At 34.1% G+C, this 18,572-nt stretch overlaps 2 protein-coding genes across 2 annotated transcripts; both read right to left on the reverse strand.

The window, feature by feature from the left end:
• Positions 1-4: 4 nt before the first annotated feature.
• Positions 5-3,494, reverse strand: LOC105965702 (uncharacterized). The gene is made up of 9 exons (XM_012990273.2): positions 2,983-3,494; positions 2,330-2,514; positions 2,045-2,223; positions 1,675-1,959; positions 1,524-1,582; positions 1,392-1,428; positions 1,209-1,280; positions 798-1,122; positions 5-637 (listed from the first exon to the last, which is right to left on the reverse strand). Exons 1-9 carry the CDS (start codon positions 3,083-3,085, stop codon positions 236-238), a joined length of 1,647 nt encoding a protein of 548 aa, XP_012845727.2. The 5' UTR covers positions 3,086-3,494; the 3' UTR covers positions 5-235.
• An 11,797-nt stretch (positions 3,495-15,291) lies between these two features.
• Positions 15,292-16,726, reverse strand: LOC105965705 (putative ribose-5-phosphate isomerase 2). The gene has a single exon (XM_012990275.2). The coding sequence runs from the start codon at positions 16,331-16,333 to the stop codon at positions 15,473-15,475; it is 861 nt and encodes a 286-aa protein (XP_012845729.2). The 5' UTR covers positions 16,334-16,726; the 3' UTR covers positions 15,292-15,472.
• Positions 16,727-18,572: the final 1,846 nt, after the last annotated feature.

Below are 18,572 nucleotides of genomic sequence, written 5' to 3' on the forward strand. Positions count from 1 at the left end.
AAACCATCGAAGACCGAAAAACTGATTACTTTATATATATCACAAAATTCAATAGTACAACATCGAGCAGCACGTAACATGAAACGGGGCTTTGCCCCCACTTCAAGTTCGGCCAAAAAAAAAACGGAGGCACATACTTCATGCACCAACACTATATAACAACTACTACTTTCGTATCGAATAACACCGGTATAGAATTCTATACTACTGTAAAGGGTCTTAAAAAGATTGTCAACTAAACTGGAGTTGCAGTTGCAGACACTGTATTAATATCACTTGTACAGCTGGCTCTTATCCGAGAAGACAGCTTACCAAACACCTCCTCCCTTTGGGGGCGGTTTGCGTAAAGTAACCATATAGCGAGGCTGAGCATAACCCCCACCGAGACGAGGCCCAATCCAGCGTTTAGAATACGAAGATAGTGCTCCAATGGTGGGCAGTAGCTCGAGGTAATGTTCCGGAAGGTATCGCGTACGAAATTGCAGTTTTGAAGATTGAGTAAAAGTGGCGCGTAGTGTTCGAGCGCGTAGCCAACGTTCACTGCACCGACCAATTGCGTGTACATGTTTGGTGTCAGCCTCCCTACGCTGCTGCATATCTCGTACGCTGATACTGTGCATGTATAGTTTTGCCAAACCTGTATCCAATAAAAAGATTCGTTTTTTTTTTTTTTGGGAGTATAATCGAGGTCCTTAATTTCGTTAGGCCTCGTTCCGATATTTGCAATTTCATTAGGGTCCTTGAATAATTTCCCAATAAGTCGAAAGAACGTGACGAAGGCATGCATAATTGCTTACCAAGGAAGCGTTGTCCATAGAGAGTTCTTGATCCGAGCAAACACGATCTTGCAGCTGGGAATCGTAGGGGTAGCAGAGTGGAGGAATCAACGGTCCAGATTGATTGTAGTAACTCGGACTAGGCTGTGGAGATGGGTTCGAGTTGGCAACGGACCCCACGAATCCATTGACGATGTTTACAATATCGTTGATAACTTGTTTGCTCTTGAAAAGCGTCTGATTCGTCGTTCTCTGGTCAACGCATGGCAGAATGTTACTCAATGCAGTTTCTGCTTGAGGATTTTCCACCCATTCTCCCATCGCCATGCACGTGTCAGATATCGCGCTAAAACACGTAAAATTAAAGACGCATTTTTTTAATACTGATGCTGTAAAATAGAACTTTTATATAAAAAAATAAGTATATCTTACTTGTCCAGAATAATGAAAAATCCACAAAGAACGAACGTGGCTGCTACAAGTAGCCACCCGCTGATTATGAATCTGAACCATTAATTAGAATATTGAGAAAAAAGGGCAGCTTAAAGATTGCACTTTGTTTAACCGGGAATTATCAATTAAAAAAAAAGACAAAAAAAAAAAAACGGCACTGACATGTGTATCGCGTGCTGATGGCCAAAGATGGAGAGTGCTGTAATGGAAAACGTAGACACCTGTCAGCTAAAAAATGAAGGCAAGAACGAAATCCAATCAACCGACAAAAAAACGTGTTGTACAGATACATACCGAGACCGAGAATAGATACGAGAAGCATCACTGCCGCTACAATAATCAGTGCAGATCTCCTACAACAATGATAAAGCAAAACGCCATTAATACACGCCGAAATAATCGATTCGAAAATAGTACTAATTACGGCATAGGATTAAGATCATACACAGTATCGAAGACGTTCCGTATTTTGCTCGAGTTTTGATCAGTCTTCTGCTCCAACATATCTGCTGCATTATTTAAGTCAATATTTAATCGGTCAATATCGTCCTTCACATCCGACGGAAGGAAAATTTGGGCCACGCTAACGGTTTTTGCGATTGACAAATATCCCGTTACGTTTCTAAGTGTCTGCACAGTGAACTCCGACTGATTCACTACGTAATTCAGAGTGTCCAATGTTTCTCCATGAAATTTAACTTGTCCTACAGACAGCAGAATGCATCCGACCCTGTTGACCAAATTTTAATCGAACACTCAATTCGCAAAATTACTTTAAAAAAATCGGGATTTTATTTGAGTTTTTTGATTATTACGATGCGGCGACGGTAAACACAACAAGGAGCGAAAGGCATATCCTCAGTGACCATCTCGATTCTTGGCCTTTGAATTTGATTTTCCAACCGCAGAGATAATGCACCGCAAGAGCCAAACCGAAAGAAGTGAACCATAAAATGGCGAGAACAAAAGCTGCAGCACCTGTAAATCCAACAGACTGTGTAGCTACGACGGTCAATATAAATTTTGAGAAATAGTGTCACACGAAAAAAAAAAAAAAAACCCGAGTGACGGACTGAAGAGAAGAAGAATTAGAGCTTAACTGCCCAGTAATGTTTATCGGCAATGTCCCATCCACCTCGGTATTTACGAAACTTTGACAGAATGTCGGGCCTATTCGTTCGATTCTGCGCCAATAAAAGCGTGCTTATAATATTAGCAGGACTCGGTGCTTCTTCGCCGTTAGAACTTAGTATGTTATTCCTCCAGGATCCCATGTTTTCGTCTCCTACATACATTGATTCAATTGTTCGATTTAAAAATAAATAAAATAAAAACAAATGACATAAACAAAAAGCAAATACTCTACAATAAGGACAGAAATCAAGAAAATCCAAAAACTCCATACAATCAGCATGTAATCCAAAATTAAACTACCATAATCGAGAAATTCGATTTCGCAAAGAATCGATAAGTCTTCGAGAGATTTAACTGTATTCCCATTTCAAGATAACCCAATTAAAATTCAATTACTATAAACAACAAGCATAAAATGGAAATTAAAAAAATACAGGAAGCCGTATCTGCCAAGAAAGGCATACACATTAATAATTTTCAAGAATAAGAATTAAAAATAAAGCATCATATTATATATCACAGCCCCCAAACAATCCCCAAGAACAGTGCATCACAATTCGGAATTTTTATTTATTTATTAAAATAAATAAATAAATAATTAAAAAAAAAAAAGCCCAACCTAAAATGGTCTTGAGAGGATCTGTAGGGTGGCAAAGAACGAAGCTTGAGTTGAAGAAAATGGCGAGAGCAACAAAACACAAAAAACCCATCTTCTCCTTCATCTTGTTCTAATTGCAGGAGCAAAGTCTCACTGCAGAGAATTGCATAAAAACCCACTGCAGGGGGATAAATCAAAAACTCACACCATTTGTTTCAGTTTTGTTATTTGGTCACGTTATTTTACTCCTATATTCTTTGATTCATAGTGGGTAAATCTCAGTGAGTGATGATCACACCTGATTAACAAAGAGATCTCCTCTCTCATGGGCAGACTTATATATACATATACATACACGTCTATATATATAATAATATATATATATATAGGCGGGGGCGGGGGCTGGGGTGGAGGTGGTGTGTGTTCACACATGGGGGGGTGGTAAATGGTAAATGGTGGTGGGGGCAGGTGGATTGATTGAATGAAGGGAAAAAGAATTAAAGTGAAAAGGCAGAGAGAGAGAGAGAGAGAGAAATCTTTAATACACACACTCACAGTTGCTTTTGGATCTCCTTGTCCTTTTCAAACTATTGTTTATTTTATTTATTTTTGGATCCTTCTTGAATTTTGTGTAATTTCTTATTTTTTTTGATGGATTTGTTATAAAGAATGTGGTCACTAAAATTAGGATTTGGTTTAATAAATTTGGTGGCCTAATAAAATTCTAATTTCTAAAAGACTAATAAAATTAGGAAATATAATAACCCGGATTTTTGGAATTTCTTAATTTGTTAGAATTAATAAATAGAGAAAATCGTGTTTAGAAAATCGTCGTTACTTTTATAGTATAAAAAGATTTAATGGGACAATTTGAAAAAAAGTTTCTAAAATGTATTATTATTTGAAATAGGGATTTAAGATCAATTGTCCTGTATTTTTTACAAAATAGCCTCGCAATTTTACTTGGGAGTTTCTTGTCTTTTCATACGCTACAATTCAAGTGTTGATACGCTCGCCTTCTTCATTTCAATTGACTAAGTTTATTTGAATGAGTTGGCATAGTTAATTTAAATCAGTCGACGAAATTATATATAAATTTGATGAAACTATTTAAATCACTTGACGATACATATAAAGAGAGGGGGAATTGACTAAACTAATTTGTTTGTTCAAATTTAACAAAAAATATAAGTAAAAGATATATAAAATGACTTGGCTCAAATAAAAGAAAAATAAAAAATAAAAAAGAACCCTAGGAATTTTAGTCAAAACCAAAATTAGTGTTCACTTTTGCCTCTAATTATACAACCCAGCGAAATTTAGAAATCAGTAATTATGCTCCTTTAGAAAAAAAAATATTAAAAAAAAAAAAAAAAGGTTAGTGATTTTTAATCATTTTTTTTTTCCCTAAATTAATTGGTGTGGCTAGTAAGATGGAGCGACACTTTTTCTTGGTCCCCATGAAGGAAAATAAAGGCTTGTTTAATGGAAGTATCTTTGGGAAAGAGAAACATGTTATTATGGGGTTTAATAAAAATATCACTTAGTTCCTAATATTTATTAATTGAAATTAATTATTCAATAAATTGTATGGTGACACTACGAATGAATGTAATTTGATTAGTTATTTTTTAGGTAAAGAAACGCTTTTAGTGTGGGTAAAGGATCAAGTGTGGGGAAGGTGCACCGTAACAGTCAAACCTTATTTGACTTCTTGCACCTTCTACCTAATCTAAAAGGTTATTCGTTTGTTAACTGTTTTGATGGAAATCTGATTTGCAATTAATTAGCATAGAATAGACCCTACAAGATATATACAATTGGTTTTGGCTTCGGTTTCAATTTCGATTTCGGTTCCAGTTTAATTGTTAAACCTTTTTATTTTGTTTACCCTAAATTAAATAAAATATGGAAGTCGTAGTTTATATTTTTTTAAATTTCAATACAACTTGAACCAGTAGAGTTGGAATTCTATGAAAAATTGGAAACAATATTATAGAAAATACCTTATTCTATTATAATAAGTTAATTTCATCGAAGCCTGGAGGAGGTTATGTGCCTATTTTCACAGGAGATGAGAGTTATGTGCACGAATGTCAAACTATACGGAGGGTTAAGTGTGATTTATCCCATATTTGATGATAATTTTTTTATATTGTCATTAGAAAAAATGTTGGGAATGCTTTTCTTCCCCCTTAGTGAAAAACTAAATATCATGGAGACAAAATCTACTCTAGTAGTTATTAAGGACCTAATATTTGAGGAAAAGTAAAATAGATTTTGAATGGTTAGTTACGTAGAGGTCCCCGACACAAGAACTTAATAAAATAAAAGTATTATATTTTTGTACAAATAAACTCATTCATTCAACATGTAATACTAAGAAAGACTATCCTAATACGTATGATAAAATTACCTCAAATATTTCAAACACATCTAATTCTTGGTTTAAATTCTGATTTAACTTCAATTTCACCAATTCACCAATTTTGTATTCCCTAATACTTTACTTTTTTATTTTTAAATAAGTTTGTTTAATATTTTTTTTTAACCAGCCAACACAACAATTCCACTGTAGTATTTATTTTTTCCTTTTTTTCTGGCCGATCAACAAAGTGATATTACAGTTTTATGCAGTGACTTTTTTTTTTTTTGATGTATTGACCGGTTTCTATATTTCTTTTATCAACCTATAATATATAGAGACCTATAATATAAAATATATCACAATATTGATACCATAAATACCATAGAAGTCATTTGAAAGTCGGGAAATGTTCATGAAAAATCATAGGAATGTCAATGAAAAATGCACAAGAGTACTAACTTGGGGGATTTGTTTTGGTAATTAGACCTTAGTCCAATGATTTTGTTTTTGTAATTAATTACCCCTATTTGTTATAGTGGTCAAAACTTAGAGACGAAAATGTTGAAATAGTGGCTTGCTTGCCACAATTTGATGCACGTCCTAAAAGTTCAAACAAAGTAGACTTATAAATTAATTAGGAATCATAAAGAAAAACAAAATACAAAAATACTTGTTTTGTATCATATTTTTCTTGAGTGACATCATCTTTTAGCTTATATGTATAAGTCTCATCCTCATCCTATCAAAGAGATTACATGAAGCTTTTGGCATATTTTTTTTTGGGTAAAAAGCATTTTACCCCCTGGACTTTGGGGTGTTTTGCACGGCGCCCCCCAGCTTACAAAATTTGCACGTTTTTACCTGAACTCGTTAATTCGTTGCACGGTGCCCCCTAAATTCAATTTTCCGGCAATTTGGACCGGAATATTAAAACATGTGCTTTGCACGTGAGATTTTGAGGGGTAAATTCGTCCCTTCACTTGCATCTTTAATATAAAATACAAATAGATATTAAAAAAAAAGAAAAAGAAAAAAGAAAAAAAGGAAAAAGAAGCTGTCATCCATTTGGCACAGGAAAAAGAAGCTGTCATCCTTTTTTTTTCTTTTTTCTTTTTATTTTTTTTAATATCTATTTGTATTTTATATTAAAGATGCAAGTGAATGGACGAATTTACCCCTCAAAATCTCACGTTCAAAGCACATGTTTTAACATTCCGGTCCAAATTGCCGGAAAATTGAATTTAGGGGGCACCGTGCAACGAATTAACGAGTTCAGGTAAAAACGTGCAAATTTTGTAAGCTGGGGGGGGGGGGGCGCTGTGCAAAACACCCCAAAGTCCAGGGGGTAAAATGTTTTTTACCCTTTTTTTTTTTACCTAAACCCAACCTATATATATATATATATATATATATATATATATATATATATATATATATATATATATATATATATATATATATATATATATATATATATATATATATATATATATATATATATATATATATATATATATATATATATATATATATATATTAAGGATATATATATGGGGATCTGCCTTTTATTTTTACTGCCTTTTCATAGATATTGGTCTATAAGATACTACATCTGATATGTAATATATCAGATGATTTTGAACCATATAGATCTATATAACTAATTACCAACTAAATATGCACACACATTGGTGTATTTGTTATTATGTCTGGATCATTAGTTTATGATCACCCAATATATTTCATTGGATGTAGCATCTATAAAAGTACAGCTATTACACATAGTATGCCCCGAACCATCAGCATTTTTTTAGCATTTTTTTTTGTTATACGCCCCGTAACTCTTCCTCAGCTACGCTGGGTAGAATAGGCGAGCAAGTACAAGTATTAGTAGCATAACAAAAACGCATGCCCCGTCATTAATATGTTTGCTCGCGGCAATTGTGAACTATCGGGAGAATCGATAACTGCATCAAAGATGCAGCGCTTTGCTCCTTTTCGAAATTAATTATCTCAAAATAAATTATGCTTTCCCATTTCTCTCCAAAACACATGATGTCTAGAGTCTAGACATTATATTGGACTTTTGTTACTTGGAGAGATTAGAAATATCCCAAAAGTATAATAGATTTTCCCTTTATTCCTCATATCCAAAGTATTAAGTTACGTTCAAAGAACTTAATCGGATATATTAATATCATGTTATATGTGTGTATATGTAGATCTATATACAATTATACGTACATATATTATACATATGTGTTTTGATTATGTGATCAAATTAAAGATGAAAAATTCAGTATATTTTATCAAGTGTAGCATATTATGTTTGTACTATTTCGTCTACATTCCTAACGTATACTGTATTGAACTATTAAAATCATAGTTGATTTGTGTACTAAACTACTAACATGGTAGTAGATTTATGATTGATTTGGTTGTCAAGATAAGATTAGTCGTGACAAAATTAAATAATATAATGAGTAATGACAACCCAATTATTTTATCTGACCTCAAAATATCCAACAAAAACTCTCTAAAAAGCAAGATAAATCGTAATAATATAATATTTACGGGTCGAACCGACAAATTATTAGGGATACTAAACCATAAACAAAATTCAATTATTTAGTTAATAATGATCAATGTCCCCAACCAAACGAGGTTTTATACATTCTTTAAAAAAAAAAATAGTCAACAATTACTTCCACTAACTCCAATTTATAAAAATATTACAATTTTTACAAAACACACACATACAGAAACAACTTTTCTTTGTACATTTCTTCCACAAATCCACCACCAATAACCGCATACTCCCCTAATTAATATTGGGGTTCCACTAATTAATCTCCCCTAATTTATATTATTAATTTGCATACTCCCTTGTAGCAGTATCAATATCAGTATCAGTATCAATTTCGATATCAGTATCAGTATCAGTAGTATTATTAGTATTAGTATTCCTTGCACAAAAAAGGCGAAATCCCTCGCCCCCAGGGCCCCCATCCCTTGGCCGGACAAGGATTGATGGAGGAATGTAAATCATGGTAACTCAACGGCCCGTTAAGGTAGCGGACCCGGACCTGGTGCCCACAAGGAACCAACCCCTAATTTATATTATTAATTTGCATACTCCCTTGTAGCAGTATCAATATCAGTATCAGTATCAATTCATCAGTATCAGTATCAGTAATATTATTAGTATTAGTATTCCTTGCACAAAAAAGGCGAAATCCCTCGCCCCCAGGGCCCCCATCCCTTGGCCCGACAAGGATTGATGGAGGCTTGGCCCGACAAGGATTGATGGAGGAATGTAAATCATGGTAACTCAACGGCCCGTTAAGGTAGCGGACTCGGACCTGATGCCCACAAGGAACCAACCCTCATTGGAGTTGAAATTCCCACACTGCGGCTGCCAGGATTCGATCCTAGGACCTTGCACCAACTTACCACCTCCGGAACCAGTTGAGCTACACCCATGCGGGCTAGTATTAGTATTCCTATTAGTATTAATATTAGTATTAGTATTAATATAAAATTAGTATATTAGTTTATATTATTAATTTGCATACTTACTTGTAGCACTAGAAACATATTCCAGTTGAAAGGATGAAAGAGAACCCAGCCATAGTAGATGTGACATTTATGCATGCACTGTGCCATCATCATCATCATATCTTATTATTTCATTAATTAAATCCACTTAATTAATTAATTAATTTGGACTTTAGCACAAGTGGGCAAGACTAAAAGCCAAAATCTATGATCCTTCTCATGGGTTTCTTGCATCATTTTCAAAGGTAGCCATCATATGCTATCAATATAATTATTAGTTAAAGTAACGTCTCGTCTGATTGTCAAGATAAAATGAAATAATATAAAGAAACTCAATTGTGTTATTGTAAAATGTCTGATAAAAAAACAAGTTTATAATAAATTATAATAACATAATATTCGCGGGTCGATCCAACAAGCTACTGAGAATACCAAACATCAAACAAATTTAGTTGATAATATAATAGTTAACCTTCCCAACCAAAAGAGACCTAAAACTTAGATATTAAAGCTCAGAATTTAATAAATATGTACACAAAATAATGTAGAAGAACTAATAGTGATGCAATATTCATTTGTCGTCTAACTTTATTATTAATTAAATTAATTTGCCATGGCGTATTCAAGAAAAGAAAATTCATTAAAGAAATGAATACTATATCCATGGTTGACAAAGATGGCTAAATCCATGCGTACGTTACTGTTTTTCAACAAAATCAGTTTAAGTTATGCTGTTTGTGAGGTGGATTCATGTCAACATCAAATGGAACCTCAATTAAGTTTATTTAAAACTATATTTATATTTATTAATTATTATAGTCCGTGTTACCTAAGTTTATTAGTAACTACATCCGGTGAATTTAACATTGTAATCTCAAGAATTAAAGTAACTGTTGGCAAGATGATTCGAACTTGAATCAATTGATACAAGTTCACTTACTCTAATGCTAGGTCATTCACTGTGAGACGTACAAATGATATATTATTGAAAACTAGTAATCGATACCCGTGCGATGCACGGGTTTTCATTTGTTGTAACATATGGTAAAAGGAAAATTCGAAAAAAAAAATCGTTGATTACATATCTTAAGTAGAATCAGTGTAGTTAAATTCGTGATATATCGCGATACAGTTTAGTTTCAATCAAAACGATATAACAACAAATGCAATATTCATCTTTTAAAAAACGGATTTAAGGCAAATCTCTTCAATTTTCTTGAATAATTCAAATGCAAGTAATGTGTCTCATCACAAAACAATACACCCTAATTCAAAATATAAAATTTTCCCTTCAATTTCTTCAAAAAATCTCCCAATAACGCAACCATAATTCAATTTTTATAGAGTTTTTGCAATTGGAACTGACTTGTGATTTTGACTGTGATTCACGCAATTGGAACTTGCTTGCGATTTAGAGCCCTATATCTTCCTTTTCCGCGCATTCAGGGTTGGGTTTGTTTGATTTTGTGATGGGTTCATTTAATTTGAGGTGGGTTCGCTGATTGTGGTGATTAATTCGATTTTTATCTTAGTTGGGGTGTTTGTGCGGTTTTCTGCATTGATTGGCATCGTTTGTGCAATTTTCAGCATTGTTGGGGGTTGGTTGTGCGATGTTAAGCAGTGTTGTGGGGTTTGTGTGATTTTCAGCATTGTTGGGTGGTTTGACTTTAAATTATATTATACACACACGATAAGAAAAGAGAAAAGATAAACGATATCATAGGTTGTGGAGAAAAACGATTTGCGAAATTTTTCCAATTCGATAGTTAACTTGGCCTTAATTGTGTGAAATACAACTACAAAAGAAAATAAACTATTGCAATTAGTACCCTCCTGTTAGCTCGAATACCAAAACCTACTCTATATTATTTTATTGACAAAACCTCCATTATGATCTATGTTTTTTTAGCAATTAATACCCCTGGCTAGGGGGTTCTGTGCTAAAATAAAATTGAATAAGGGTGTTTTTGCTATAATATGGAATAGTTTTTCAGCCATTTGAACACTCCATAAGCAAGTTATAAACCTACACAATAAAATTGAACATTCAGTGCTCTAATACCTGCAACTTGTACCAACCAAGCAATTCCTATTTTCATGCTTTTTTCAAACAGTTGTAGACTCGAGCAAACATGTAACAATCTTTCGTCCGCCACATTGTCAAGCAACCTAATTAACTATGACGACAATGTAAAACCCGTATACTAAATTCATCAGCTTCACATATTATATTACACATTAGAGTATATACTATGTATACCACCATGGCACCATCATTCATCCAAATCTGTCACATACCAAACGAACTAAAAGGGCATAATCTGCTATTACCAATAAATTATTATACAAACACAGTTTCAGCAATCAAATACATCTTGAGCACACGATTAACACTGGAATCTTCATATATATGCTTAGATGCTATAAAATTATAACCCATTGTCCGTTTATATATAAAGATATGGTCAACTAAATACATGTATGTATATGGAAATATACTCCATGTATGTATGTCTAGAAAATGAGGTGATAATTGTCCATGGATAAATTCATAACAATACCTCGTGAAATGAGTACATATTAAATTATTTTTCCTAAGAAACTGTTAGGAATTCAAATGGTAGCATGTTAAGAGCATCTCTAAAACGTCAACGAAGATCATATCGAATAATGATATCATAACTTCGAGTTTTATGTTAAACTGGAATATTGACCTCCATGCTTATGCTATCATATAAATCTGACTATAAAATAGTACCTTCTTTAAGATGGAAACTCCGGAGTATAATAGAAACATGGCCAGCAAAAACCCGACAAAAGGAAATATTAGTTACAAAAACATAAGCATGGGTATCATATCAAGTTTCAAATCAGATATTTGCATGCCAGCTTTTCCATTAAATGACAATTCACTAAGCGAGCGAAACGATAGTTACCATTTTGAAGTTGCAAATAACTATTTTTTCCAAACAACATACAAAAGGTGGAAATTCAGAAAATAATGATGAGGAGGAACCATCACAAATGAACTAATTTTTGAAAAACGAACGACAAAAAAGGTACAGTAGGAGAAAAATATGATGAGGATCCCGGTGATTTAAAAATAGTCAGAGAACTAATTATTTAGTAATCTCTTTTCTCCAGCACACCAAAAATTCCACGAAATTTGGCTTCTGCAACTCTCCCAAAATCATACCGCAAAGCCACTGCCACAACATCTCATCCAATTTCTTCAAATTCAACCCGTGTAATCTCATGTCTAATGAGCCAATTCGCTTGGTTCATTCAAAATGGTCTATGGCGAAAAGATTCTTACCTTCAATCAAGCGGAAACGTCAATTTTGGCCAATCCTCTTCTATTTCTATTGTTGGTAAAATCAAATTCGGCATCTCAATAAAAAAATCAAACCTATATGCAAAGCACCAATCATGAAAAAGAATGAGAAGCTCATTGCCTAAATTTATAAACAAAAAAAAAAAAGATGGAAGAATTACAATAAAGAATTTTTTTTACGTAAGTGTTGATATTTTTTCAGCATAAAGATATGCGTAGAAATCAAAGATATGAAATTTATAAAAGATACCAAACCTTCGAATATTTTTCGAAGGCGAAAACCCAGAGTCATATATGATTCCACCTCATTTTTTTCTCAGCAACCAAACAAACAGTTAAATAATCCAAAAAAGCCTGCATAATCCAAAAAAAATGTCACAATAAAACAAAATTGTAGAAAATTAAATGAGCGAGGGAATATAAACATACCATGTTAGAATCATCATATCCATTCACCTGGATTTCGGATTTCCCCGTGGGCCATACATAACTTTGGAAAATTTGAGTCCAAATTCATACAAAGACTGGAATCATTAGAAATACCAACAATATCACTAAGATGAAAGATATTATCAAAAGATTTATAAAAATAGCGTGCCGCAACGATAGAATATTTTTCCCGTCAATTGGGGTAAAAATCAAAACTGAACAAAATGTGCCATCGTGAAAAAAAAAAAATTTCATAAATCATACGCCGTGCCGCTGCTGTCAATTGTCGGCGTGAAGAAAACAGGAAGAAAGAAGACTTTTCAATTGTTCAATTTCTCAACGACTGCAACACAAAACATAGAGAAAACAATTATTAGATAAATAATCAAATAACTGCTTCGGCTTCTATCTCTATTAATATATTTCTTGCCTATCAAATAAAAATAAATAAATAAATAAATAAAAGCCTGCATAGCTACAAATCCAAATTCCAAGGATCCCATGTAAGTCGCAAACAAAAATCCATTTTACACCCCCAAATCCAACAATTATTATAAATGTTTACAGCAATTATATAAATGTTTACAGCGAGTCAGCGAAAAGGGAAGCAATGAGTTGAATATGTTCATTTTTTCGATAGTTTGTGAGAGTGATATTTGCTAGACCATCAATACGTGAAATGAGGTTAAAAAGGAATTAAAAAAGAAACATCAACTGCTGCCTGCTACAATTACTGATCGTGTATTCAGTTTTTTTAAAGAGGTCGTGTATTCAGTTTTTTTTAAGAGTGGACAGTTAATTGTTATTGGATAATAGTAAACATTTGAAAAAATCAGATCATGTATTTAGTGTTTTAAGTAGTGGACAGGTAATTAAATTATTAACTTACGTGTCTAAAATATTAAAAATTAAAAGGAAAAAAAATGTCAAAATAGGAAATGACTTAAATGTCCCTAAATTTAGGTTTAGGGTTATAGGTCAAAATATCTTCCTTTTATATATAAGATAGAATGATGATGTGGACTTGCTTTCTACTCTAAAGACTAATGTAATATTACTTTTTTTTTTCTTTTAAATCAAGGGATTATAAATGATTTATATTGATCCAGATATATTATATTATAATTAATAAAATTATTGAAAGATGAATTCAAAAGACAGAAGCATCTCAAATGGGCTTAACCAACAACCCCAATATTCCATGTTGAACTAGAAATCTTGATGGCCCATAATAAAAAAAAAAACATCGAACGCGTAATAAATACTTTCTTTCCTTTCTCTCTCTATCCTCACCGTACTCGGAGCAACCAATTTCAGGTGCCCCTAAACCTTTATCCGGGCGGTCACAAACCAATTATGCTAATTGGTTAATCTTCATACAATTTACAACGAACAAAATATGTTATGGGAAAAAAAAAGAAAAAAAAAAGAAAATGAAAATATTAAGAGAAAGTTTTAATTTTTTTTTTTAAAGAGACTAAAATGTCAACACCATGCATTGACCGACGGTCAAGATCGGATCAAAATTGGGAAATAAGTCAAAATTGATTAATGACATGAGGTAAAGATCATGAATTGTGGCTTTCTAAAGGATTGTGGAATCATTTTTGTCATAAATATTAGGGTGGAATTTGTTATTAATTCGGGTTGAAGGGTCGAGTTTATTTTCGAAATAAATAATATGTCCTTGTTATATATACGTCTTTGTGTCGGGACCTCCGTGTAATAATCCCTACTTATATTAGGAACACAAGTTGAAAAAGTTTAAGGACAAATGACGAATAAGTCATGACAAACCTAATTAACTAAAAATTAGACATTTAAGTTTTTTTTTTTTTGCAAATAAAAAAATCGTTCTTCCAACACTTACTGATACTAAGGAAAATTATGGCAAATATACCAAAGTTACCCATGACGCTTTTAAACACCCCAATTCATGATCTAAACCATAAGTTAACCCCATTTCGCCAATTCATCCGATTTTACACATTTTTCGGTCGACCAAATTATATTCGAAAACGAACCAAAAAGGATGGTTGGTCAGCCTCCACACCCAAACTAGACATGGAAAAGGACAATCTACACGCCCAACTTGGTGCTCGGCTACGAGTTGATTACAATGAATATTTTGTAATAACATATTTGTTTAACTCGAGAGGTGGGTTAATAGATTGGTCGAGGGCGACCGTTGTTAACCCTGGTATCAAATTGGTTAGACGTAGTGTTACGAATAGATTATATCTCAGTTGTGACCAATATGAGATAAAACGAGATGGGAATTTCGAAATGTTACATGGGATACATAATCCCGCAGATAAGCCGAACCGTAGCAAGAGCAGTATAGCGACTACTGAAATATTGACAAATTAATAAGTATTTGATGTTTGCTATCTTATCTTGATATCTGTTTAAATTAAATTTGCAAAAGTTGTACACACCAGAAAGAGCAACAATCTCAGTTCTCAGAACGCAAAAAATATCATTTTGATCTTATGCACTGTAATGTAAATAATATATTGCAAGTTTAAAGGACACAAACCATAGAAAAGCATGGCAAAACAGACAACCTAGGATAAGAGCAAATCATTCGAGGTATGGTCGACGATTAACAACAATGCAAACGGAAAAAATAATTCAAAACTTCGTAACTAGTATTCGATTAAAATCCAGGCACACTGCAACAAATACAAAATTCCAAGAACTCCATTTAAATAACCAATTCCAAGAACTGATCATAAACGGAAGCACCTAAAAATCAACCCCCCTTGCGCTAAACTAAAACATCGATCAAGATTCCCCGAAATAAAATTCGATCAAAAAAACTAAAACCCATTCCTCAAATCATTGTAACAAAAGGAATCGACCTCGAACTCGTTTCCTACTTTAGTCTTAACAGTCACACCATCTACTCCGGCCACAATAACCGACGTGGCTAATCCGACGAACATCCCATGCTCGACTATACCCGGCAGCCTCAGAATCCGATCACTCGCATCGTTCAAATCGCCGATATCCTTTTCAAAGTACAAGTCAATTATATAATTCCCGTTATCGGTCACGTACGCCTTGTCCGTACACCCGACCGACATTCTGAGTTCGCCGACGCAGCCGAACAAATCGACGAGCCGCTTCAACGAGTGGTTCCAACAGAAGGGGATAACCTCCACGGGCATAGCCAGTCGACTCCCGCCGACGTAGTCCACCATTTTCGACTCATCGACTATCACGACGAACTTCTTGCTGGCGGACTCCACCATTTTCTCCCTGAGTAGAGAGCCGCCGCGGCCTTTGACCAGATTCAAATTCGGGTCGACCTCGTCCGCCCCGTCGATGGCTAAATCGATGACCGGGTGGGAATCGAGATCCGATAGGGGAATGCCGAGTGAGACCGCCTGCTCGTGGGTTTTCATGGAGGTGGGTATGCCGACGATGTCTTTGAGCTTCCCTTGCTTTAGGAGCTGCGCAATGCGGTCGACGGCGTGCTTGGCGGTGGAGCCCGTGCCGAGGCCGACGACCATGCCGGATTTCACGTGCTCCACGGCCTTGTAAGCGGCGATCTTTTTCAAATCGTCCTGCGTGAGGACGACGGGAGGGCACGGCGGAGGGGCGGCGGAGGGAACCATTAGCGCCGGTGGGTCGACCGCGGCGTCGGACGCCAAGAAACGTGGGTAAGCTACGGCCATTGCTGCGAGCTAAGGTGTATATTATTTATACACACCATACAACAAGAGGAAGATGAAAGAAACCCTTTTTTTTTTGGGTTAATTGAATTTGGGGGAGGATAAGAAATTGAATGGCTGGGAGATTTGAAATTAGTACGACAAAAGGAAAGATCTCTTTTGTTGATGTGTAAATGAGATAGAGAGAAATGATTGTAGATAGATATGCGGAAGAGGGTTGCTTGGAATGTGTGTGGTTGAGATATGAGTGGAGAGGAGATAAGGTGTTTGTTAAATTGTCTGTGAGAAAATGTGATTAGGGTTTGGGTGCAGGCGGCGTGTGGTGAAACGCGGAGGAAAGGCGCTGAAATGTTTCAGCGTGATTGGGGAGGAATCAATCCTACACGCCTCCTGCTATATATGTCAGAATCATAAATCGTATATACTATATATCTTTACCGTAATTAGAAATTGAATAAAAAAATAGGCAAATGGTAAATAGACACGTGACAAGGGCACTTAATTAAAATTGGTAATTTTTTATAAACCCTCCGTTCTAAGATTATATAGGTCCTAGTCCAAGTCATAAGTCCTATTTTTTTAAACCCCCTACTAATATTTTTGGCTAATTTGCCCTTTGCAGCAAAATAGGAAAATTCCCTTTTAAATATAATCATCCAGCAAATCAGTTTTTTGGCTAAAAAATAGACAAACAAATATCAAATCGTGAGATTGAAACTGCAAAAACTCACCTCTCGTTTCTTTTAACGCACCCTATAGCAATAATTCTCAAATCGATAGAAAGGGTTGTATATTTTCACACCGCCATCGAAAGGGAGACTGCAAAAACTCACCTCTCGTTTCTTTCAACGCACACAATAGCCCAAATTCTCAGATCGACGAAAAAGTTGTAAATCTGCAAACCGCCACCGAAGGAAAAAATCTGCAAATCTCGTCAATTGAAACATGCAAAAACTCTCCCCCCTTTTCGTTCAACCCAAACTCTGTAATCATAGCCACTTAGTGCTAAGATCGATAGAGAGTCTGTAGATCTGGAAATCGAGAAGATGGCGCAAAATCGAAAACGTACAGTAATTTGCTATATATTGCATTTTTTTTAAATCGCGATTCATTGACGAAATACAATGGGTTTTTTTATGAATGAAGTGAAAGACAGAGATTTGGAGCCTACGACCCCAGGTAATAACTTTGTTTTCTGCAAAGAATTTTTTTTTTTGTTTGTTTTTCATTTTGCTGTTTTTATGTTTATTTTGTTGTTTTTATGTGTATTTTGCACTTTGATTCTTCGACCCCCGTTACCATATATGTTTTTATGTGAAAATCATTGGTTTCTTGCTTTTGATTTTGCTGTTTTTTGTTACATAATTTTTTGATGTCGATTACAACATTTTATCGGTTTTTGTTTGGATTTTTTTTTTTGTTTTTAGCATAGTATATTTTGCACTTTGCTGTTTATTTTGGATTTTGCTTATATGATGCGTATTTTGCTTTTATATTATAATTCATTTCGACTTTTTTGTTATCATAGTACAAGTTGCACTTTACTGTAATATTTTGCAGTTTGGTGTCGTAACAAATGGTTTCATCTATCATAACAAAATACTTGTTGAAAATAACGTATTGTCATTGTATCGTTTGCATTTTGCAGTTTGTTGGTGACAATTGCATTTCGATATGGTTATTTGCATACTTTTATTTGGTTGTTGCTGCCACTATTTTGTTGATATTGTTGTAGTTTATATTTTTTATGTTGTTGTCTGCAACTTGAAGTTTGTTGATGTTGTCCCTTTAGACGGTTTTGATTTTCACTTTTGCAGTTCTGCATATTTTAATTTGCAACTCGTTATTGCAAATTAATATTAGTTTTTTTTTTCTTCTTTATGAATAACTATGAAATGTTTCACATATTTTTTGGTTCTCTTTCTAAACTCGTATTAAAGTTAATGTGTGTATGGCTTTTTTTTTCTTTTGTATTTTGCCGTTTCATAATGTATTGCATATTGCAATAGTAATTGTATTTTTTTGCATCTCGTTGTTGCAACTTAATTCGAACATTGTACTTTTCTATAGGGATTCTATGATGCGTTTTGATATTGTCATATGCATTGATGCAAATTTGTGCATATTATAATTGTAAGTTTTTTTGGTTGAACTCGCATTTTACCGTCGCTGCAACTATAGGCCAGAAGAAAACAAACAAGAGATTCATTAGAGGTTGATGCTACTCATACGATCATGTTTC

This window comes from Erythranthe guttata, chromosome 12 (genome assembly GCF_056151865.1).
Source record: "Erythranthe guttata isolate IM_541 chromosome 12, IM_541, whole genome shotgun sequence".
Taxonomy (NCBI): domain Eukaryota; kingdom Viridiplantae; phylum Streptophyta; class Magnoliopsida; order Lamiales; family Phrymaceae; genus Erythranthe; species Erythranthe guttata.

What these genes read in the sequence shown, in the direction of transcription:
- LOC105965702 (XM_012990273.2), bottom strand. Translation starts at nt 3,085, where the DNA reads ATGAAGGAGAAGATGGGTTTTTTGTGTTTTGTTGCTCTCGCCATTTTC. An exon ending in TTTTTCATTATTCTGGACAA is followed by an intron (nt 1,123 to 1,208) that starts GTAAGATATACT and finishes TACGTGTTTTAG; the next exon opens with CGCGATATCTGACACGTGCA. An exon ending in CTATGGACAACGCTTCCTTG is followed by an intron (nt 638 to 797) that starts GTAAGCAATTAT and finishes TATTGGATACAG; the next exon opens with GTTTGGCAAAACTATACATG.
- LOC105965705 (XM_012990275.2), bottom strand. Translation starts at nt 16,333, where the DNA reads ATGGCCGTAGCTTACCCACGTTTCTTGGCGTCCGACGCCGCGGTCGAC.